The 25,509-nt window shown below is 34.2% G+C and overlaps 1 protein-coding gene across 1 annotated transcript in view; it reads right to left on the bottom strand.

Moving 5' to 3' along the window:
• CSMD3 (CUB and Sushi multiple domains 3) overlaps positions 1–25,509 on the bottom strand; it is a 605,915-nt gene that overhangs the window by 58,512 nt on the left and 521,894 nt on the right. Inside the window, 6 exon segments of the mRNA XM_032696902.1 lie at positions 1,031–1,098; positions 1,100–1,199; positions 2,588–2,761; positions 15,159–15,332; positions 16,998–17,192; positions 18,477–18,662. Of these exon segments, the coding sequence (XP_032552793.1) occupies positions 1,031–1,098; positions 1,100–1,199; positions 2,588–2,761; positions 15,159–15,332; positions 16,998–17,192; positions 18,477–18,662 (897 nt within the window).

Here is a 25,509-nt window from a genome sequence, read left to right as displayed (position 1 = left end):
TGTAAAATTTCAAAGCATAACCGATCAACTTATTTACTGATCAATAACTTATCAGATACATTGACATATTACTCTGCAATACCAGAATACCGAGGTGATTGAGAACAACTGGACTGAACATGAGATTAAGTAGGTACCCTAAACACACAGTGTTTAATACTGTAAATTTTAAAAATAATATCTTCTCCCTGGAAACTTAAGTTCTGTAAACTATTTGGCAACATCACTAAAGGCAAAGTGATCAAACGAAAGTGGAAAACACCTATCAGAAGGAAAATATAGTAAAAAAAATTCCTATAAAACATAATATGACTTAGTTAATGTACAGATAAAAATCCATAGAAGCTGTAGAGAAGATGCTGAAAAGCAACACCATTTCTGCATATGTTCAAGCATGTTACAGCAAAAAATACATTTTTCGAAATAAAAACAATTAAAATATTTAAAAAAATCATAACAATAGATTTTAAAGACAATGTGGCAAAACTTTTCTAAAAGTACTTATGAAAACTCAAACAGAACTAATTCCACAATACTATTTTTTTTAGAATATTATCTAGATCATTGAGAGCCAACACAAATGGATTACAAATTGGCTAACAAATCAGAAAAAAAAAAATAAAAATCAAGATGCTCAATGGAGCATCAATGGAAACATAAGAGAAGAAAAATATAGATTTTTTTTATGCATCCATTAGAACTGTGTTGGCAAAAATGCAGAGAACATTATTTCGGGATTTAAGTTTTTAATTATCTCTGCATAATTTTGCTTAAGGAACTTGTAGGAATGGTTCTAAAAAAATTAATACAAACTACAGACACATAAGAAAGCTTCTCTGCAACAGTTATCCTGGCAAGCTGAATGTGAAAAATCATAGAATCACAAAATATCCTTAATAATATGATTAGTATGCTAGTCAGTCTCTCAGTAAGAGGGAGATCACTTTGTCATGACAGTGTCCTTTTACCCTCTGTTTTCTACTTTAAATTTCCAACATTTAGTTGGAAAACTGCATATCTGCATTCTTACCTTTGCATATTGGAGGGATGGCTCCACTGCCTTTAGCTTGGCACTGTGCTTTGGTTGGTCCTTGCATAATACCCAGTATTACATGAGAATGTCACAACATCATTGAAATTGAAACCATTTCCACTTGTTCTTCCATAAATAGGACTACCAGGGTGACCACAGCTAACAGCTAACAAAGCACAAAGCAAAGAAACAAAAAAGAGAGTGCTGTTATCACTGTTCATTATTTATTATGTAATAGATAATAATTATATAATAGTATCATATAATAGTATTTTCAAGTTTTGATATTATCAGATACTGAGGACTTCCCATGATGGATTCAAATTCAAGAACTTATTTTAAATAAACTGAATAGAATTTGACATGCAGTAATGAAGACAAATGAAGAAAACTCTTCTGAAGACGCAGGAGAAGAGAAAGCACTAGATTTTCATTACATATAGTCTGACATTTAAGAAAATACATTTCAGTTCCTCAGGTATTATTTCTTACAAATAGGTCTTAGTATCAACTCAATATTTTATCTTTGAGGCCTAAATATTAGTGAAGTTATAAATTTATGACTGGATATATGAAACATTTGGGTACGGTGAACTTTTCTCATATTTATACAAAACTGACTAAAGAACGTAAAGTTTATTTCTGTGCCCATAAAAAACAGATGAAAAAACCAGTAAGGAAAATCAGACATAAATTAATTTTCATAAAATTAGTTCAAAATACTTTATAGCATTTTCTTCTATGCTGTAAAAATTCCAGTTGTTGATAAAAAAATGTTCATTATTAATTTAAAATAAAATTTTAAAAAATCACAGAATAAATTACTAGCATTGAATACTATGATTCATCATTGAGAGAGTTTCTACCACAAAGATATAGATATATAAATAGAATACTTAGAGGCAGATTAATACAGTTTCAATACACTAATATTGCTGAATCTGAAACATAGTTGTAATTTACTTGAGAGTCCTTTAAGAAATCTCAAATTTTCCTAATTAAATACAGTATTTTCTGTTATTACTTAAAGGTCTTTTATGTGATATATTGGCACACCTCTCACACAAAAGAAAACAAATACAAGTATCTCTGTGAGGAATAGTAAGGAAAAATATAATTTTTGAAGAAAATATTTTAATAATCGGTGTAATGATTATTAGTATAATCATCAGCTGACAGTATAATTCAAGAATATTTACCTATCTAACTATCAGTAGTGATAGTAAATGCTCATTAAATATTCCAAAAGCCACTGTGGGTCATAAAGCCATTTTCAAATGTGAGTACTGATGTTCCTAAATCCTATAATTTTTGAAGAAGTTTCATATCCATGTATAAATACCAGGCATTTAGCAGCCAAAAGATGTAGTGGAAATTTGATAACACTTAACTTCACCTGATACATGAGTTATAAGTTTTGTGTAGCCACACACTTTTGAGGATCTGCTTTTTTTTTTTTTTTTTAATGAACACTAAGTTGCAAATTCAATCCTCATCTTTCTGACATAGATATTCCTGCAACATAAATCCATATGTGTTGCCATTCTTACTTACGCACACAAGATGGAAGCTGACCAGACCAGTTGTGATCCTGTTGACATATTCTTACAGAGGAGCCAATCAACCGAAAACCAGGACTGCACTGGTATACAACTGTATCTCTATATCCATAATTTTCTCCTATTACTTGTCCATTGACTATAAGATCTGGAATACCGCAGTGACCAGCTAGATTTTTCACAGTAAAAAAAAATAAAAATAACAATTAATAAATTAAAATTAAAAAAAAAAAAAAAGGAAAAAAAATCAGTAAGTATGCCAGAGAAATTTTAAATAAACCTCCTTAACTAAAACAAAGAAATGCTGAATATCTTTCCTTTTTTCTTAATTGACTTAATTAAAAGCTTTGTTTTTATTAAATTGGGGGGAATCTGTAGTATTGTATTTGTATAGGTAGAATTGTACACATATAAAGAAGTGCAAATAGACAACACAGCAAAGGGATTAAACGTCATATATGCTAACAATTTTTTTTTAAATATGAATAAGTCCTTTTTATTATAACCTGTAAAAATCTATATTATTTCCCTTCGTTTATTTTGGTTATGATTAAACCTAATACAGGTAACATTTAACCATCATACATTTAAATAAATATTTAAAAATTCATATAAATACAAATAAAATAATATAAATATTATAGATATCAAACCATGTGAACATTATAAATATAGCCTCATTACAATGTAAAAAAATCAACTTGGACACTTTGTTGCTGGAATCTGACTCTCTGGATTGTTTTCTATTCTTTCTGTCCTATTGATCCCAGGGGAATCCCAAAGATGTTAACGTGTTTTGGTTGAAGGCAGTCAGCACAACTGCTGCCAAATGTCCTGCAATCAAAAATCTTTCTGTCTAGGCCTAATCTTCTACCCTGTACTCTCAAAATATGAGAAATACTGTATTTATGCCATGAAGCACTATGACAGTCACAAAGAGACATTTTATCTAGAGAGAAGCTGGGAAAATGAATGAACCATGTGTCATTCATTACTATTTTCTTAATGAATCCCGGAAAATGGGCACTGTGATTCAGCAAAAAAAGGTGTTGATGGAAAAATCCTCTAAGAACAATTGACTTCATGAAGACTATGAAACACAGTAGACAATTCACTGCAAAAAAAGAGTAGACAAGCAAGGAAAAACAGGCAGTACTTTTGTGAAAAAAATTATTACCAGCCACCCAAACTCCTCTGCTCTTCTTTTTTCCTCTACTTCTCCTCAAATAGCCCCTACAAACAAACACCCGAGCATGGAATTGCAAATAAGAAAGGACATTTAGAAGCAATATGGTTTGGATTGTTTTTTTCCTTTGAAATTTTAAGTGCTTATAATACTGTGATATAATTTCAGCATTTTGCCTCATTCATTGGGACTAGAAATGTCTTTAAAAAAAACTGAAAATCTTACATTTTCTTATCAATTGAGCCTTGTATTGTATTTCATTGCATGATTCCTGACAAAAACATCAGAATTTACAATATAGGTTGTATGCGAGCCTTCACACTTAGTAAATTGGTGATTGCAATTGACTTCTTTAGAGTTAGTAGGAGTCCAAATCTGGTACTGTTGAAGGTTGTATTCTGCCTTCATTGTCCCCTCCCCATTTCCCTCAGTGTTATGTAAGGACCAGGCATACTTGAAATTTGTTTATGTTTTCTAGCATTAGATGGCATAATACATGTTTATAAATTTTTGTCAGAGCAGTTTTTGATTCTCCTGGAAGTTCATAATCCATTCAGTAAGTAGCAGACTTATTTGAACATGCCCCAAAGGGACTAATTTCCCTATCCTACCACATTTTCATGATAAACAGGACTAAGCAGATGAGAATAAAAACTGAGCTGGAAAAGATTGGTTTCTGTCAAAAGTGCAACCAGACAGTCTGCAGTGATTAAGACCATGTTCAAGGAAATATTTTTCTAGTTGCATTAATTACAATATATGGCTTGGTTCTTAATCAGAATGACTTTATGGCAGTTGCTTTATGGCAGAATGGAAGCAGAATATATAACCAGAAAGGTTAAGTTCTGTTTCATGTGCAGAGAAGCAATTCAATATGTGAAGCCCGCAACTAAGATCAGACAGCAGTTTTCGCAACTGTGCATAGATGTTACAAAAACACCACAGCTTCAACAGGTGAAAAGTCATTGTAAATCATCTGTACCTCTTGCATCAATGTCCCTCTTTCTCTCCAGAAAATTTAAAGTCATTTAAAATTCTCATCCTCCTAAACTACTTTCTCTCCTTGTCATAAACCTCTCAAGACTTCTTTGTAATTTCTTCTTTCTTTTGACTTTCTTCAACACCTTCTGTTGACAAGGGGGATAGTGGATGTTGCTTACCTGGACTTCAGCAAAATGGTGTATTTAATACCATTCTCCAGAGTCTTTTCCTGAACAAAACGGCAAGATACAGGTTGGGTGGGTGGATCTGTAAGATGGGTAGAGAATGGCTAACAGGCTGCACTAAAAGGGTGATGATCAATGCTTTTTCCACTCAGGGTGGCAGGGATCCCAGGGATCAATACTGGACCACGTGACGTGAATATCTTCATAAATGATCTGATTAATGATGCGATTGAAATCAGCCTCACAATTCTGCTGATGACATCAGACTGATAGTGAGGTGGACATGTGAAAAGGACAAGCCACCTTACAGAGAGACCTAGACAGGCTGAAGAGTGGGTGAGCCAGAACTCTATGAGTTTGTAATAAAGACAAATGTAGGGTTCTGCACCTGGGACAACATAACCAAAGAACCCAGAACAGGCCATGATCTGTGTGGCTGGGGAACATCATCACTGAAAGGGACCTGGGGTCCTGGTGGACAACAAAGTGGACCATGAGTCAGAGTGTGCAGCTGCAGGAGTGAAGGCAAATTGGATTTGGGCTACATCTGGAACAAACATTACTAGCAGCAGTAGAGATGTGATCATCCTACTCTACTTAGTGCTTGTCAGGCTGCACATGAAGTAATGTGTCTATTCTTGTCCCCACCACTTCAGAAAGACTGCAGACAGACGGGAGAGTGTCCAAAGGAGGGCTTTTGAAGATAATCAAAGGGGCTGAAAACCTATCTGTGAGAAAGGCTGAAGGTGTTAGTCCCTGAAGAAGAGAAGGCTTGGGGGGACCTCATCACAGTATTCCAGTAGTTAAAGGGTGTCTATAAAGAAAATAGAGGGTCTCTCTTCCCACAGAGTCACACGGAGAGGACAAGGGGCAATGAGTACAAGTTGCACTGGGAGAGTTTTCATCCTGACATACGAAAGAATTTTTTTGGTAATAAGAACAAGCATTCACTGGAACACCCACCAGGGATGTGATGGGATTCCACATCACCAGAAATTTCAAGATGTGACTGGATAGGTGTGGGAAACCAAACAGGTGTTGCAGACAGGGGCTAGATAATTCCATTTCATCTCCCTTCACCAGGAAATGTTGGACCAGAGGATATTAAAGCTCTCTTCCAATTGAGCTCTTTATGATTCCATCACTTCAATCCTCTGTCTTGATTATGTCCTCCAACTCTGTAAGAGTTACATCTTTGGAGCACTAACTATAATTTCATGACCAACTATAAACTTCTCACTACTATAAGGAATTGATATTTTAAAATGGTTAGAACCTACTCCTATCCCCATGTCAGATTTCTAAACTGTAAATAAATAAATCTAAATGCATGAAGGATTATTATAAAACTGTATTATAAGACTGTAGTTCCATCAGTACAGAATTCTAAGTAAACCTATTGTGACAGTGTTAAGAAAGTAAACATCATTTAGAAACAGAATATGCCAGATTTGTGACACATTTTTCATTGCAAATCTAAAAAGAAATAAGAAACATTTGGGATTTGCAGCATATTCGTCCAGTTTTCACTTTGCTTTCCGGAGGATGTTTTGTGTGACTGAGAGACATAAAAGAACATTTAAACCAAACCAACCAAACAAAACAGAAAAAAAAACCCCATAACAACAAAAACAAGCCACACCCCAAACTGATGAGTTCAGCTTCACTTGTTTTATTTTCAAAATACCATCTGTCAGGTGCATGTAGTAAGCAGTTCACTGTGTTTGCTATGGAAGTGTATATAATGGTATACAAAGTCCTGTTAAGAGAACATTTGAGAATATTATTGGAACTTCCACTAATTTTATGCAGCTGAAGTAAATTCCCTAAGATGCCATAAAGTCATGAACTCATTAATTAATTTTCATAACTTTTATTCTTGCTTGTTTATTTTCCCACTCTGTTTCACATATCTACAGAGATGTTTCTCTGTCAGAGGAAATAAAGACCTTCAGGTTATAATAGTTGCTATCTTTCTTCTCTAATATCATGGGAAAAAAAAACATAGAGGACGAAAAAATAAAACAACAAAAACTCCTATCACCATCCACACCTATATGTGGAAGAGTAATTATTACTTAATTTCTTTTCAATTCTATTCTGGTTTTGTTGCATTTCTTTCCAAAAGTAAGGTGTTTATTAATTTTTCTCATGAATATTAGTAGAATTCTTCCCTTTGACAATTTTCTAGTAAGATACCTGTGACGAAAAGAATTCCAAAATGATCATTATACATTAAGATTTGCTCATACTCATTAATGCATATTCTGGTAGTTTTCATGATCGTTCTGCTGTTAATTGTTTTTCAGGACTTCAATTTAAACTCTTATTTTAAGGGCTTTGTGGCAAATAAACTCATTTTCCCTTATTAAGATTCTAAAATGAATTTTTGAAGTGCCATTCAGTAGCTTTTTCTGCTTTCCATTGTGCATACGTGTTTGCAACATATATAGGTGGTTCACACATATAAAAATAGTGAGTTTGGGGTTTGAAGGGGTTTTTTTGATGTGAAAAGTTTTCAAAGCTTTCAGATTACTACTGATTCTTTATTAGTCTGAGGAAAATGATACTGCACATGTATAGTTTTCTGAGAAATTGAATTTGTTTCTGAATGAGACACATTTAGTGTTAAATGGCATCAAAGATCAACTCTATTCCTTCAGTTTATCTCCTGTGTATCCTAAAACATTTTGTCACTTGCTTGTATTATACATATCTCTCATCTGCCATGTAACTGATGTCAGGTTTTGTCATACTGGTATAAACAAGGAGCAACACACAATTTTACCACAGCAAAAACATTGTGCAAACCCATAAAGGAACATAATTTTAAATCTGTTCTCATTTGAGACATGTCATACTTATCCCAGTTGAATGCGATAGGATATGGAAGATGAAAATTTTAGTTATGGAACTCGATATAATGAAATTCAATAAAATGATAGCACTGATTGTTGTATAGATAGCCTTGATTTGTAATAACCATAAGATCTGGCTACTGTCTTTTGCAATAAGACAGAAAATTATTCCTCCTAAATGCAATTCAGATACAAAACTGCACAGGAGCTAAACTCTGAAGGTGTAGTGTTTTCAATGAGGACTGAATGCAAATAATGCAAAATGAATATCATATTGACAGAACTCTCTGTGAGTATGATCAAAATATGCCAGAAAACTATGGCAAAAAGTGGAAAACAGATGCAAAAAGATAAGGAAGTAAAAAGAACAGGACTGCTGAAGAAAAAGAAACTAAGAGTACTGCAGGGAAATCAAAGGATCAAATACTGACCAGCAATGTTGTCTCCTTTTTTTCCTTTTTTAGTTTCTCGTTGTCAGTAAACATATTTTGCAAATAGATGAGAAATTATTTAGGAAATACTTATTCTGTTATTAATTTACACTCCTGTTTGACATACCAATAAGTCATGGAATATTTAAGTATCATGGGTAAAAGACTTTAATGGTAATGTTATTTTTACCTAATGGAATACATTTTTTTATGCCCAAAGTAATATTCAGATTCTAAGATCAATTACAAGCCAAACCAAAACTGTTGGGGTCACCTTGGAAGGTTATTGAAAACAAATAATTAAAAACAATTATAAAAGAGTTGCAGAAAATATGGGACAGAAGGAGTGGCTCAAGCAGTAACATCAATGCTGTACTTCTGACCTGCATTTATCAGAATGAAAGAGACAGAAAAAAATAAACCCTTGCATGATACATGGACAAATATAAACATATAACAAACAGAACGTTTATTCCACTGCACTACGGGCTGGGTAATGGATAGAAGAAAAGCTGAAAAAAAATGAACAAATGTTAAGCAAAATCTCCGTTCAACAATTTCAACAATTGATTATCATAATTACTATTACTGAGGGAAAAAGTATATTATAATACACTAGTAGTAAATAGCTGACTTCACAGTAGGTTAGGATTCTACTACTTTAGATTAGGCTATTCTAGACTGTTCTCATGATAGCTTTGTCCATTGTCAGTGTCTCTATTTTGATGCTGTACCATAAGACCGGATGTAGTTTCATTTTTATTATGATACAGATATAAAAGACCTATGCAGCAGTTCTGCGAATTCAGATGAGACCCCTAGGTCTTAATGTAACTTATAATTTATAATACTGAATCAACAGATGTCACTCTTGTAAAGACAACAAGTGAAAACTACAAAAAAAAGAGACTAAAAGGTACTAAATGTGAAGGTTTTACTGAGTAGCAGATTTGAGAGGGGAAATAAGCAGTATAACATTCTCCATTTCCAGTCCAGCAAAACAAATAAAGAATAACTACATGAAATATTATTAAGAAACAGAATTAGTCAAAAATTAGGAATGAAAGATATTAATAACCTGTGAGCACCAAATAAATTATCTAATTTGACATGAAACCCAGCTCTAGCAATGAAGAATGAGCCTAATAACTTCGTGTCAGAACCTTTGAAACCTTAGCTGTAAATGATGTTTCTTTTCTGCAGGTTGCTCTCTGAGATGAAAAGAGTAGGAATAAATGAATACAGAATCTTTACATTAAATGGCAAAAATGTGCCTGTGCTTATTTTTGTTGTCAGTAGCGTCAAACATGAGCATAGTAGTGAAAGAAAACTACATACCAATGTATTATTGAAAAAAGAGATTTAGGTTATTACTCAACAATTTAATTAACCTGTCAAGATGACCTCAGCTGAGGAGGGAAGAATTATTTCCTGGCATTTTTTTTCTTCTTTACAGGGCTTTCATTTTTTATAAGGAAATAAGAAGGTGCAACCCCAGACAAAGCAGGCTTTGGGGTATTTCTCCTGCTGTTTTCAGAAGATCCTCATCTTGACAGCTGTTCAGTTGAATTAAACTGTTCAAGATGACTGGTAAAGTTCTTTTAAATCTTTTTTAATCCATGGCACATAGAGGGAAGTTTTTGCTGAATTCTTTGAAACAACTGAATATTTTTTTTAAAGATGAAACATCATGTACCTAATTTGAAAGTCTAGTTGTTATTATTATGAGGTAGCACTGAAGAATAAAGAGAAGCCTATGGCTAACTTTAGATATATTAATTCAGTATCACTGGAGATACAGATTCTCCTTTAATTGCAATAACAAGATAAAGAAAGATATTTAAAAACAGCAAAGACAAGTTAGTTTCTTATATATTTTTCTAGAAGTCTTAACTATGAAAATAGTGGTAGGAAGGTTACACTTCAGAGGTTACATACCCACAGGAACCTTTCAGTGACTGAAAGCTGATTGGGAAAATATAAAACTAGCACTGGTAAATTAATGCACTGAATATTTTTCACTGTCAGCTTACATGGTTTTTTTTGCCCCAGACAGTAAGCCTGATATTCTTTTGACCGTGTTGACAGCACTGCTCTGTACAGAGCTGTTTGATAACTAGTCTTTCCTTTATGAGTAACAAGTTGCCACTAATGACTCATTAGTGTTTAAAACTGGTATTTTTGTATGAAAAAACGAAAAGTTCAGTAAAACTGGGATAAATATTCCCCAGCTAACAAGTCAAAGGTTGTGTATGCATTAGCATTTTGGTTCATCTCTTCCTTCTAACTCTTAAATGTGCGGAGTGGTTTTACTATGAACAAATTAGCTTCCTTTCAGAGGAAGTACATTGAGAAGTCTCTAGGAGCACAAAACAAGTGTTTCCATCTCCTTTTGGAGACAAAGTGATCAACATTATTTACAGGTCTTTTTGACAAGTCAGAATCATATGAGTAATGATGAATTTAGCCCAGAGGACGAGACAAGATGCAGTCCAAGGACAATTATCTGAAACATATGTAATACAGATATAGAAATTCAGAATCAATTACTTGTCTCGTGATCTATTCTTTCTGCTGGATTATGTGTTAATGCAGACAAAGGCACAGGTTTAATATTTCTCTTAAGACAACAGATGAAAGGTTTTCCTGATATTATTATATAGGAAGTACAAATGCTGACATTTAATGTACCCTCTAACCCAAATAGCTTTTTTTCTGCTACCCATCTGTCTGTATTGAAAACTCAATTTTCGATATTTTCAGTATTAGTCCAGTATTGGAACCACACTTCTTTATGCCTTATTCATCAAGTAAACTCCATTCTTCATTTCTGCATTTTTATTCATATGGACACAGTATTTTATAAAGGCATCTTTAGTTCTCCAAGTGAACTAAAATAACTGCAATAACTAAAATAATGTAATTATATTTCATGGTTTATATTGATTTTAGATTTAATACTAATTTGCAGAACTGAACAAAACTATTGTTCCAGCAGTTGCTGAGTCTTTCCCTGTAGGAAATAACAGCAATAACTTTTGGTAAATAAAGGAGACTATATAAAACAATCTGTTTTATCAATATGTCATGAGGAATGGAGAAAGAAGGAATTAGGTAAAAAGTTTTAAGTGCAGTATACCTGAGATGAAGAGGACAGAGTCACAACTTCAAGAAATGTGAGAACATGGAGTAAGCTTACCAATCAACAAAAAAGAAAAGTGTGCATAAGATACCTCCTCTCTAATGAATTTAACTATTGCTTAAAAATAATAATTTTCCCTGTTTTTTCACATGGTTTTCATTGATGAGATGTCTAAACATCTTTTAAAATTGCTATCAGTCACATAACTGAGAGAAACTCAATTAAATTACATACCTCCAGAAGAGAAGTATGAAATTTGAATGCTTTGGAATAATCTAAGAAAACAGGTGCTCCATTATATATAAGAAGAATTGTATCCAACAGAAAGACTTTTCAAAGCATGCTATACTTTTCTTTGTAAGTTTTACTTTGTTGAGTGTTTTGGACTAGGCTTTCTGAAATGTTAACTGAAATAATACAGGAAACATATTTAAATATTTTTCCAAGAGGAAAGTGTATAACAAAATCACAGATTTTTTCACTCTCTTTTTATAAGTAGTATATTCAGCAAAAATCTGTTCTATGTTTCTGAATGTTTCACCAGGATTTATTACACAGACTTTCCCCCAGAAACTGTTTCCAGGTTTTCAGTATAGAAAAAGATCACGCACAATAAATTGTGAGGGGCAGTCTGTAACCTTGAAGACACAAACAGTCCTTGATTTTTATCTTTGCCTGTTATTTTATTCTGAAAGACTAAAATGATTTTTTCTTGTATTTTTTCACAATAAAATATTTTGAAATATTTGTTTTGAAAATTTTGACAACGGAATTACTTTAGAAGCTCTCTATTGTTTGTTAATTTTTTCAATTTGAACATTGTTTCTTCTCACCAGCTATGGGAGAACAAGATTCAGAACTCAATGTATCAAAACTGAGATTATTATGTGGAGTACTACATCGTTATTTAGGTATTCTTTAAGGAAAAATAAAGTGAGATTCAGAAAGGAGGGCAATTGTGTTAAATGTTCCAATTTTTGCAACAGATTCAATACTCATAAAGTATTATCCTTCTTGTTTTAAAAAAGAAACCAGAATGAAAAAAAGAAAAGACAAAAAAGATCAATGAAATAAAGCTTACCTCTGTTTTAGTTCTCATTTCTATCTGATTAGGTTCAACATGAACTAGTTTTAAGTTCTGTTGCAGATACTTAGACTCCTGTTTATTTTACTTTCATAATTTTTCAAATTACACATAATTGGAATGAAAATCAAGTTGTCTAACACAGCAATGAAATGAAATCATTTGAGTAACACTTTTGAAAAAAATAACTGGTATTCTTAAACAAAATAGTTGGAAAAGGGTATTGTTATCGTATAGGATTTCATTAATGTCATCTAAGTGATTTTGCAGGCCATCTTCAAAACTTAAAACAGAAATACATTGGTAGTCATCTCAGTCCAAGTATAAATACAGTTCTCAGCAAGTAAAAGTGATAAAGGATAGAAAATATTTACAGTTGTGAGCAGAAAAACTTTAGAAGTAGAAAGTGAAAATAAATTTTTTCTTACTATTTTTCAGTTCTTGAAAACAAACACCAGAATTTACTGATAAGTTGCACAAAAATTAATTTCTTGAACCATTAAAATACCCACTCTGTAGATCTACCTCCTGTATTTTATCTCCTTTTCTCTCACATTCTAATATTTCTTTAATGTCCACCATTTCCTCAACCTTCCAACAGCATTTTCTTTCTCTTCCTTCTTAAAAATATTTCTGACTTTTGATTTGTCATTAGCTCAACCCATTCTTCTATCTTAAGTCTTAAATTACTTGTGGAAGAAAGAAGAATTGAACTGAGTTAGTCTGAGTCTTTGCAAGAAGTTGATTTCTGCACAGGGATATAACATAGAAGGCAGTGTTGTTGCAAAAGCAATTAGGGCAGCCATTGCTCCCTTTTACTAATTTGCTCTGTCACTAGTTTTCTTTTTTTTTTTTTTTTTTTTTTGCCAAGGTATACATGCTTTTGTGCTTGCTATATATATGAAGTATACTACATTCTATTTCTCTCTGTAAAACATTTATTCATGCTCTCTTCAACAATTTGCCATCAATAAAGCTTTGAAGATATACATTTAAAGATTTACTGTGCTCCTATGTCTGATACGAAAGGTGTCTTTTAGATTACTGTTTTCCCCTCCAGTCATATAGTTGTTTTCTTAACTATTTCTTGTTCCTGAACATTACAGCATATGAACTTAATAATAAGTAATATTTTCTGAGAAGCAGGGGTCTTCTTTAAGTTGCAAGTAAAGACTATTCAACCTATTAGTACTATTAAGATTGTATTACATTTTTATTTCTACAAGCAAACGGAAGAGAAACTCAATTCACTCTGTGATGATCTTCACTTGGCATGAAGTTATTTTGGCAAAATTCTTAAATGCAAGTATTTTTTCAAGATGCTATTCACAAATAAAAGGCAATTTGGCTGTTTTTAGATTAATATTTCTCTGATTAATATTTTTACGTTTCTCCAAACTCCAATAGCTGTAACTTTTGCAGACAAATCAGTAAAAATGAAAAAAAAAAAAAAAACCACAAACCAACAACAAAAGCAGAACATTTTGATTACATATATACTATAGGGCCTTAAAACTTTTATATTTAAAACAACCTGTCTTATAATTGCCGATAATTTAGAAGAAAAAAATTATCAAACATGAAGATCGTTTCTTTTTTCCCCCTCCTCTGCTGAATGGTTTCCACTGTAAAAGTGAAAAATAAACAAGGACTCTGCCTGTCTCAGCTGTATGTCAGGGAACATTCCAGCTTCAGACTTATAGTTTGATAAGCAAAACCTTTGCTCATTCATGAGTCATTCACTTTAGTGCAGATTTGCGCCAAATAACCTGTACTGGAGAAGGAAAATTATTTTGGATGGAGAGTAGTTTAAAAAGGTGAATGGCAATCTGCACAAAGCGGTATTGCAACAAACCCCTATATTTAACATATATACTAGTTCAGGTTTTCTGAAAGTATCTGTTTGTGGATATTCTGTAATATACTCATGCCTCCACAAATGACAAAATACAATATGTCTTACGTATTTCATTCTAAATCAGAATACTATCACAGTTTTGATTTCAACTGAAATTAAAATTTTGATTGCATATAGAGTTAAAATCAATGTCTCTACAATAAAGACAACAACCCAGCTCAAGGTACACAAGATGATGAATCAGAAAGAAGCCTTGAAATGGTTTCATGTGTTCATCTCATTCATAAATAATTCAGGGAGTGATGTCTGAGTATTTTAAATGGGTGAAGATACCTAAACATGTACAAGTAAAGGGTGTCAAATTGCATAAATAGTGGCTGGATAGTGACTTTCTCTTAGAAACATGGTCCTGTGGTCCTGTCAAAGTTTGCAAAAACTTTTTTTTATCTCCTTCTGTGTCTTTTCAAGTGTACAGTTTAATTCCATAACACTACCACTGAGTTCAGGCTACCATGTAGATATTTTACTGAGGATATGTATTAATGCTGACACACACGGAATCAGTCTGTCTTGCTTTTTATGTATAGTTCTACTTTGAAGACATATACATAAATACAGTAACACAGGTTTTGCATGTTGGAAAGATATTAAAATTTCTGAAAAGGTAATTATATAATTTGATAATTTCTTATACTTTGGTAAGAAAAACAACCCACCCAGCCACACACATGCAGATCCCTCTTCAATGTCTCTGCTAACAGAAAGAGACAAGCTGCTTGTCTTTGCTTACTTTTGTCTGCTAGAGAGAAAGAAAATAGTCAAGTCATGACAGTATCTGTACCTAAACATCTCGTCTCAACTCCTCTCCAGAGTCCAGATGACAGACATTCCCTCACTGCAGAGCCAACTAACATGTATCCTGAGTCACAGGTAAATATAGCTGTAGATCCATAGGTGATTTGAGTTCCAATCTTATTTCCATTGGGAGGTGTAGGAAGTTCTCCACAAGAAATAACTTCATGACAAAACCAAAACAAAACAGAAATGTACAGTTAAGTATCACAAACACACATAAAATAATACTTGTCTACCAGTAATACTTATCAACCAGTCAACCAGATTTCACACCTTGAAGCATTTTGTTCTGTAGAAAAAATAGATTAAAAATTGCAAATAAAAACTGTTACTTCCCTAGAAATAATACTTAAGAAAGAGAGGGGGGTAAACCAATTAAAATTGTTACTGTAAACCTAAAAAAGCCATTAGGAACATTATTAAATTAAGTTTAATTTTGGTTTTATTAAGTACTTTTCTTGCATATGGGAATACCACAATTGTTGTCAGTTTTAAAATTATGTTTCTCTGGGTAGATGTTGTTTTGTTCTTCTAGTTCATAATGACATGCTTACCTCAGCATTCACAGATATCATTTTTAAAAGGAATGAATTATATTCATGGAATTCCTTGCTATTTATTTACAATTGAAAGCATCTTTTCATTCAAAATAATATTTTTTCTTTATCGATTTTCTTTTAATAATAAAAATAGCTTTACTATTACTAAATAAGAGGGTGAAAGCAGCTAGTGTACTTTATGCTTGGAAAAAAGTGGTAATACTTCAAACAAAACTTCTCAAAACAGTGAAAAATAGTTTGTCTTTTAAAGACAAAAGGGTTAAAAATACAAATTTTATATGTAAAATATCTATATACACAAAGAGATATAGATACAAACATATACACAGAATTTTTAATACTAGCAGACGAGAAACACTGCAATTAACTTTTAAAAATACTCTAAATTATAAATTATATTTCCACTTACAAAGAAATCAAAATTAAGGTTAATTTCCAATGTAATAATACCTGGTTTTGAAACTGCATTTTTTAACTTCTTTTTTTTAATTAGGTTTGTGTTTATTGTCAATAAATTCTAAAGCCACAGTTATCTGACTCATCTGCAAACTTCTTAGGTATGTTTGGATTTTTACACGAATATGCAGATACGTTTTCGATACATGCACCAAAAGCTCAATCATGTCCCACATCACAAGGTGTTTCATAAAGAGAAAGAGTTCTGGGACTTCAAAGTGTAACCAAAACCCTACAGTTTCGAAAAAGAGGTGCCTAAATTCAAATGTATGAAGAAACTTGCTTTTCACAGGGGTGGGTGCAGGAAGCACATTTAATTGCTTTAAATATCTCAATATTCATTACTTATTTTTTGAAAATTAACTACTGCAGGTTATCAGCACACCAGCTAATGGTGGGAATGATCTGGATGTGTGTAAATGCACATTACATGACAGCTAGCTGAAAGGAGAGATTATTTTATTTACCAAGCATGCAGACAATATACAAAGGTTTTTGCATTTTTCTAGACCATACAGCATTCCTGACCGAAAAAAATATATAGGAAAATGTTCTCTACTACTTCCTTTTACATTTATAAATATATGGACCTTTAAAATCCAGAAGTGTGCTTACAGATATGTCCTTGTCACTAAACCTAATGTATTATATTTGTCAATAATAGCCTTTTGGATACCCAGGAATTCCAATCAAGAAACACTTTTTCTAATTAACTGTTTTAAATATTTAATTAGCTATTTTCTAATTCACCCAATAAAATATTTTCTTCTGATGTCTGTACAGCAGACGAAAATGCAACATGTACTCACTTTGGCAGTAAGGTCTCTCATTTCTCCAACTCCAGGTGCCATTAGCAAGACACTCGATAGATGCTGGTCCCAAACCATAATACCCTGGATCACAGCTGAAAACTACTTTTGTTTTATACTCATAATGTGAACCATTCACTATTCTCCATCTTCCATGTTCCAGTGTAAAAGAATTGATGCTTGGACATGTAACAACTGCCAAAATAAAAAAACCCACATAGTTATTTGTGGCTTAGTACAGGCAAATTGGGAAAATCTGTACTGTTATTAATTCAAAAATATTTATTAAATACAGTGACATAATCTTTGAAGACTAATGCTGTATTTGAAATTGCCTTTTGTTAGCAGGTATGAGTTCTCTCATGTAATTAATAATGATCTAGCCAGAGCAGGGATTGTGTATTCAGAGTGATGCAGTGTAGATAGAAGCTATAGCATGGTTGAATTCACTGTAGATGGACCTCCTGTGACACTTTACATCAGGCACCAGAATCTTTAGTAAAGTGTTAGCTACATTTAAATGCAGCAAGTATTTTTCTACCCAGGAAAACTCCATAAAATTTGCGAGGCTGCACATTGGTGACAAATAAAATAATATCCATGTTGAAATTGTTTTTTCAGAAGCTATACATTTTTAATCTCATGTCTTAATTCTATGTGTTCTTCCTCCAGAAATGGAACAAAAATATTGTATAACTCCAAGATAATTAAAAAAAGTTTAACATGCATAACAATATTTCCTACTTTATTTTTCTCCATTTGGATTGGTCCTTTAGAAAGAGGAAAATGCATGATTGAATGCAATTTAAAAGAACAAGAAAATAAAAAAGGAGAAAGAGAACACCCTTAAAAATTACTTTAGGGTATGTTTTCTTTCATTTCCAAAATTCATCGGATGAGATAATTCAAATCCTAATGTGCATCAGGTACTCTGACATTTCTGTATCAGTCTTACAATCACCTGGGTTTTCATGTCCCATTTATAACTGCTGGTATACACTTCTCTTTGGTAGTAAACATGCATTTTCTCTGCAGTGATGTTCCCCCAAGTTCAGATGGTTTAGGACTATAATGATGGGCTGAATATAAATAATAAGCAGCAGTTTCCAACAAGTATCCCAGAGGTTTTGCAATTCTGGATAGTAAATAGAGTTTGCTAGCAGTACATGAATTTTGCAACTCTCACTGAAGAGATGGCTTTTGCATTAACCTCTGCAACCATTAACTTTGATTTAGCTATAAATTAATTATTAGTTTGATTGTATTCTATAAGCTCTAGTATATTTCTTCTGCTGTCACAGCATGTCTTAGTTACATACATTGCAAATATGCATTTCATAACAATTTAATACCATCAATAATTCATAGTTTAAAGTAACCTGAAGATGAAAGTTTAAGTAATGTGAAGATTTATGGCCTGGATAAATAAACAAAATGTACACACAGGTTCTTACTGGAGACTTTTTACATGTTACTTACCTACACATCGAGGTGTTTTATTGTGATTGCTCCAGGTCCCATCCGGCTGGCAGACTGCAGTAGTAAGCTCTTTGGCTGAAAGCCTATATCCATCATTGCAAAAATAAGTAACACGGGTGCCAACTAAGTAATCTGTAGTTAATATCCCACCATTTAAGGGAGCTTTAGGAATTCCACAAGATATTGCTGAGTAAAGAGAAAGACACAGTTATTTTACACCTTCAATAAAAGTTTCCACTTACCTCAAATGGTTTATGCATTGCAACATCAATGGTTTTAAAGACATAAAAAATAATTTTTAACTGTTTAATATGTGTTTTAAGCATGAAAATAAATACTCTTAAAATTTTAGGGAATTCAATCAAATAAAGATTTCGTCTTTTGAAGGAGGATGAAAATAAGAAAAATGGTTCATAACTCTGCAGCTAACCATTCAAAATGCAGAAGATAGTAAAGAAAAGAGAATAGAGAATATCTGGAAAAAATATGACCAGCATGGCTGAATGAGTAAGACACCATCTGAGAAACTACAAATATGGTTGGTAGTTCAGATTTCTTCCATCAAATGTACTGTGTGACCTTTGGCAAAGCACTAAAAGTAACTTTGAACATACTATTTTTTCCACCTGCAAAGCAGAAAATACTCTGTTGAAAATACTGAATCATCAAATCTTAGAACAGCCTGTGTTGAAAGGGACCATAAAGATACTCCAGTTCTAACCGCTCTGCCATCAGCAAGGACACATTTCACTAGACCAGGTTGCTCAAAGCCCCATCCAACCTGGCCTTGACACTTCCAGGGATGAGGCATCCACAACTTTTTTGGGCAACTTTTTCCAGCGTCTCACCACCCTCGTGGTGAAGAATTCGTTCCTGATGTGTCCCATCTTCTTTCATTTTGAAGCCATTCCCCCTTGTCCTACTGCTGCATGCCCTTGTAAAAAGTCCCTCTCCAGGTTTCCTGTAGGCTTGCTCTAGGCTGGAAGGCTGCTCTGAGGTCTCCTTGGAACCTTTTCTTCTCCGGCCTGAACAACTGCAACTCTCAGCCTGTCTTCACAGGAGGTGGTGTTCCAGGCCTCTGATCATCTTTGTGGTCCTCCTCTGGACACACTCCAACATGTCCAGGTGCTTCTTATGTTAGGGGCACCAGAGCTGGACGCAGTACTCCAGATGGAGTCTCACAAGAGTGTAACAGAGAGGGAGAATCACCTCCCTCACCCTGCAGGCTGTGCTTGTATTTATGCAGCCCAGGGTATTCTTGGCTTTTTGGGTGATGTTGAGCTTCTCATCAAACAACACCAAGTCCTTCTCCTCAGGGCTGTTCTCAACCCATTCTCTGCCCAGCCTGAATTTTTTTTTGGCCCCAACCCATGTGCAGGGCCTTGCACTTGACTTTGTTGAACTTCATGAGGTTTATGTAGGCCCACCTCTCAAGACTGTCCAGATCCCTCTGAATGGCATCCCTTCCCTTCAGTGTGTTGACCACACCACACAGTTTGGTGTTGCTGGTAAACCTGCTGAGGGTGCACTCAATACCACTGCCCAAGTCGCTGACAAATATGTTAAATGGGGACGGTCCCCATACCAAGCCCTGAGGGATGCCAATCATCACTGCTCTTCACAGTGGACATTGAGCCACTGACCATAAATCTTTCAATGCAGCCATCCATTCAATTCCTTACCCACTGAGTGATCCATCAACAAATCCACGTCTCCCCATTTTAGAGATGAGGCTGTTGTGCAGGACAGTGTCAAATGCTTTGCCCGAGTTCAGGTAGATGACATAGTTGCTCTTCCCTTATCCACCAACACTGTAATCCCATCATGGAAGTCCACCAAATTTGTCAGGCATGATTCACCCTTAATGAAGCCATATTGGCTGTCACCAGCTACCTCTTTATTTTCCATGTGCCTTAGCACAGTCTCCAGAGGAGTCTGTTTCATAATCTTGCCGGGCACCAAGGTGAGATTGACTGGCCTGTAGTTCCCTTTTTAAGAGTGCAGGCTATGTTCTTCCTTTTCCTATCAATTGGAACTTCATTGGAATACCACAACTTCTCAAATATGATGGATAGTGGCTTTGCCACTTTGTGCACTGTGCCTCTCAGGACCAACAGGTGCATCTCATCAAGTTCCATGGATTTGTGCCCCTTCAGGTTTCTTAGATGGTCTTGAACCTGATCTTCTCCTATGGTGGGAAGTTACTGATTTTCTCAGCCCTTTTCTTTGCCTCCCCTGCTTGGGAGGTGCGGATAAAGCACTTGCCAGTGGAGACTGAGTCAAAAACATTGCTGAGTACCTCAGCCATCTCCATGTCCCACGTCTCCTGTTTCCTTCTGGAGAGGGTCCACCTTTTCCCTAGGTTTCTTTTAGGAGCTGTTCTGGTTGCCCTTGACAACCCTGGACAGATTTATTTCTATCAGGGCTCTAGCTTTCCCAATCTGATCTGTAGCTGCTGGGACAACTTGTATTCCTCCCAGGTTGTCTGCCCTTGCTTTCACTCTCTGTAGGTCTCCTTTTTGTGTTTCACATTGTCCAGGAGCTCCTTGATAATCCAGGCAAGTGTCCTTGAGTTTTGTTTGACTTCCTCTTTGTCAAAATGCAACATTTCTGAGGTTGGAGGAGGTGATCCTTGAATATTAACCAGATATCTTGGTCCTCTCATGAATCTAGGGCTTTATTCCATGGTACTCTACCAAGCAAATCCCTGAGGAGGCTGAAGTCTGCTTTCCTGAAGTCAAGTTAGCAAGCTTCTGCCCTTCTCACTGGTCTAAGAATCTTGCACTTCATCATTTCACAGTCACTGCACCCAAAGCTGTCCTTCAGCTTCACATTCCTCACCAGCATCTCCTTGTTGCTGAGAAGGTCCAGCATAGCACCTCTCCTTGCTGGATCCTCTACCACTTAGAGAAGAAAATTGAAAAGTGCAAATAAAAATGTAAGCCATGCTATTTTTCTTCTTCTCTCTCTCTCTCTTTTTTTTTTTTTTTTTAACCAGAAAGAAGATACCAAGAGAAGATCTACTTCTAAATAGTGCTCTGACTGTTTGGGAACAAAAAAAAAAAAACTCTAAACCTTTTCCACCTTCTAACACAATATATCTAATGTAGGTCAGAGGAAAAAAAAAAAAAAAGGGGAAAGAAAAAGGCTTAGGCACTTAATTCTGAAATACCTTACTTTGAACTGGAATCTTGAGCCATAAGAAAGTACCTATCATGCCTACACAGGAAAGTTAATCCTCTCAGACTACGTATAAATACTTGGAAAAAAAATTAATCTCTTTTTGCCCCTACTGGGAGCTGATCTGACGTAAAACCTATCTGCTTCATAAGCAATATAATACCAAAGGTAATAATCACAGCTAAGACACAGGTAAAGCATCAATGCTATAACAACTTCCAGGTGTAGTAGTATCAGTGTTAGAATATGCTTGTATTGCCATAAAAAAACCCCTACATATAAGATGTAAATTAAAAAAAACCAAAACAAACCACAGTAGAGATGCACAGTGTTGAAAAGATCACAGAAAACTATTACTAATTTGCTATCACCTTGTCTGTGCAATAAATACAAAACTTATAATAAACATGAGTTATTTATCTTATAAATACCTATAGTAATTGTTCTAATGTGCATGAATATGACTATCTCAAACCTATAGCCATGTCTAAAAAATCTAAAAGTAGAAGGATTATGCTTTACCCATCAGATATTTGTTTCACACGATTAATTTTTTATAAAAGCATAACTCATCATGTACCATACGTAAGCATATATTCTTGGAATTCTATTTAATTATTCATTTATTTATCTTTAATTTTTTTTTAATAATTTAGTATAGTTTGCATAACAATCACCATTTACACAACAATACGTCTGCTCTTGTGGACAATTTAGATTACTGAGGTAGACAACTTTTCTGGATATAATGTTGAGTTTTACACTTCACTTACTTAAAATCTCTACCTAAAATTCCTGTAAAAGCATTTGCCCACTATCCATACATGATATTATAAAGTACTAATAATGATTTCCGATGAGACCTGTGTGAGACAATATTTATTTGCAAAAGAAATATTTCATAATTAAAAACTAAGAATCATATAGTTCTGGGATAAAAATGCAAATGTAAAAAATAACTGAAAGAAAACCAAATGCTTTAAAACACTTTGAATCTTCTGAGATCTATGATCAGTTATAAATATTCAACCACTTATACGAATTCATGTTAATTCCTGTACTCAGATAGACTAGTGCAAATCTGTTAATTCTTTCAAAAGTTTATCATGATCAGACCTTATAATTTACCATGGGAAACTTTTGTTGACTTAATATCATTAATCTGAGATGGATACATAGGTAACAACAATTTCACATTATAGTTCATTTAATGGATGCCTATATAAACAGAATAGTTAATATCTAAAAGTTAGAACATTAAAGTTGATAAATAATTTGTATTATTTTTACTATTATATGATATAATATTAGATTTTGAAGACCCTTTTCAGATAAAGGGTCCTTTTGTATTAACTTTGAAACAGGTTTCAGTTAATTGCTGAAGTCTGGTTTGAGGTATTTCTCTTTGATTCCTTACTACTGCATTTAGTCTCTTCCACTGAGATTTATTTATTTTTAAAAATAATGTAAAAAAACTCTCATCCAAGGTTAAACATTGTCTGGATGTTTCGGGTTCTCCCAGTCCTGTAGTGCAAGTGATATGAAGAATGGCTGGTATTATCTATTTAGAGGTTCAGAGATCAAGATTTCTAGTCATATAGGTATAAGAATGAGAACATTAAAAATTGCTCTAACGTTACTCATTAGCTTGGAAAAAAAAGTTGTAGTGAAAAAGGCTATTGATGTCCATTAATTACAGAAGATAATTCTCAAGAATAGTAAAGATACAGAATGAAAAATGTAAAGACAAAGAATTAATTTAGAAAATCATGAAATATTCTGAAGGAAGTAGAAATGGTTGCCAGGTAATGCAATTAGTATTGCTATAAAAACCCAGCAAAGCATCAAAATCCACTAGCTGTGCAGATTGTAGAGGTATCACTAAAGAATATATAATTTTGAGGTCTGAGATATCTTATTTCCTATAGGAAACAGTTGTAATTACTATTACTACTATTGTGATTTGACTGGCAATCTTAATTTTGGAAACAGAAAAAAAATAGATTAAAATGACATGTTGCTTTGAAAGAAGCTGCAAAATTGCAAATATATTTTTTTTTAACTTGCAATACTATATAAAAAAAGAAAGCCTAATACTTTTTCTTATCTGTGTTAAATGGTCATTTGTGGCAATTCTACATTCAGATGTGTGAAAGGACTGATTAAAATGGCTTTGAAATTTATGCTATAAATGATAGAGAATGGGAAGTAGAAGTTAGGACTGTGACATTGTCAGCTGCTATCACCTGGAAAAATAGTTGGCAAATTCTGACTGACAATTATAATACTTGTTACAACAAGTGGTTCACACTCAATATCATGAAGTTCTAAAACCTGCTAGCCCACACTTTAAAGATTTAGAATTTGTGGTGAAGCTGTACTGTTCAGCAGTAGGGGGAATGGCAAAGCTCGTGCCTTGTAAGTGTCCTCTGTGAAAGAACATGAAGGATATCTACTGATGGTGTTCTGAATCTTTTGATACAAGAGAGTGAACCTTCTGTATCATCTGGACAGGTGGGTGTATTGGGTCTGGCTGAGCTGGAGTTCATTTCCCCACAGTAGCCCTCCCAGTGCTGTGCTTTGCATTGGCAGCTAGAAGGGTGTTGATAACACACTGGTGTTTTGGCTACTGCTGAGCACAGCATCAGCACTGTAACATTCCTTCCTCAGTTGGGGGCATGATCCTGAGAGGGGACACAACCAGGACAGCTGACCCAAACTAACCAAAGGGATATTACATGCCATATGATGTCAGCTCAGATATAAAAGCTAAGGCAAGGAGCAGGAAGGCAGGTATTCATTGTGTCCAATGGCTGCCCGTTACACGTGCTGAAGCCCTGCTGCTCGGGAGTGGCCGACCATTGCTGCTGATGGTAAACAGAGAATAAACCGTGTTATCTTTCACTTCGCTTTTGTGCACACAAGTTTGTACCCGGCTTCTGCTTTAATAATCTGCCTTATTCGTACCCATGAGTTGTTTTCCATCTTACTGTCTCCCCTGTCCGGCTGGGAAGGGAAGTGATAGAATGGCTGGGTGGGCACCTAGCAGCCAGCCAAGGTCAACCCATCACAGTGGAATAATTTTAACTTCAACAAAACAATAGGAAGCTTAGATATATAACTGATGTATGGAAACAGTTTATTCCTGCAGTGTTTTGCAGTAATGTGTCTTTAGGTTGAATCCAAAGGGTTTGCTGTTGTGAGTTGCAGCTACATGTCATGGCCAGAAACCACTTTCCAGCACAAGGTCTTGCAGGAAGAATCAAATTAAGGTCATATAACGTATCAAATCTAGCCCCATAATTATAATTAACTGTTATTCAATTACTAAATACTTTAAATAATTTCCAGTATGCCAACAGTCTTTGTACTTGATCAGACATCATGAAATTACTAAGTGCTTAACTTCACTTGTTCCTAAAGTGTTACCTGAGTATTGCAACAATTTCCCTTACTGAACTATAATCAGTATGCTGAGAATAATCATCTGGTATTTGAATTTGGTGAGTTGGGTTTGTTTGTTGGTTTGGTGTTTTGAGGTTTTTTTCCACATTATGTTATATATCTAATTAAGAGTTTGACCAAGTTCTGCAAATAAGTGTAATGGTAGTCCTTTGGTGAAAAAGACAAAGAATTATATGTAGCAAATGCATGACTGCATTTTTCTTTTGAGGACTTTCAGCTTTTTAAAAAATATAGGCACATACAGTAAGAAGTTTATCAAACTTCTTTTTCTTTTGCTTTAGAAACATACAGTTCAAAGACCTTTTGTCAAAAAACAAACCTTGTGGGGAAATTAACATGGAGCATTCCGATAGCATTTATCTTGGAACAAAATGCATACATTTTGAAT

This window comes from Chiroxiphia lanceolata, chromosome 1 (genome assembly GCF_009829145.1).
Source record: "Chiroxiphia lanceolata isolate bChiLan1 chromosome 1, bChiLan1.pri, whole genome shotgun sequence".
NCBI classification, from domain to species: Eukaryota; Metazoa; Chordata; class Aves; order Passeriformes; family Pipridae; genus Chiroxiphia; species Chiroxiphia lanceolata.
The sequence above is the reverse complement of the archived record's forward strand: the minus strand, read 5'-3'. Positions and strand labels throughout refer to the sequence as shown.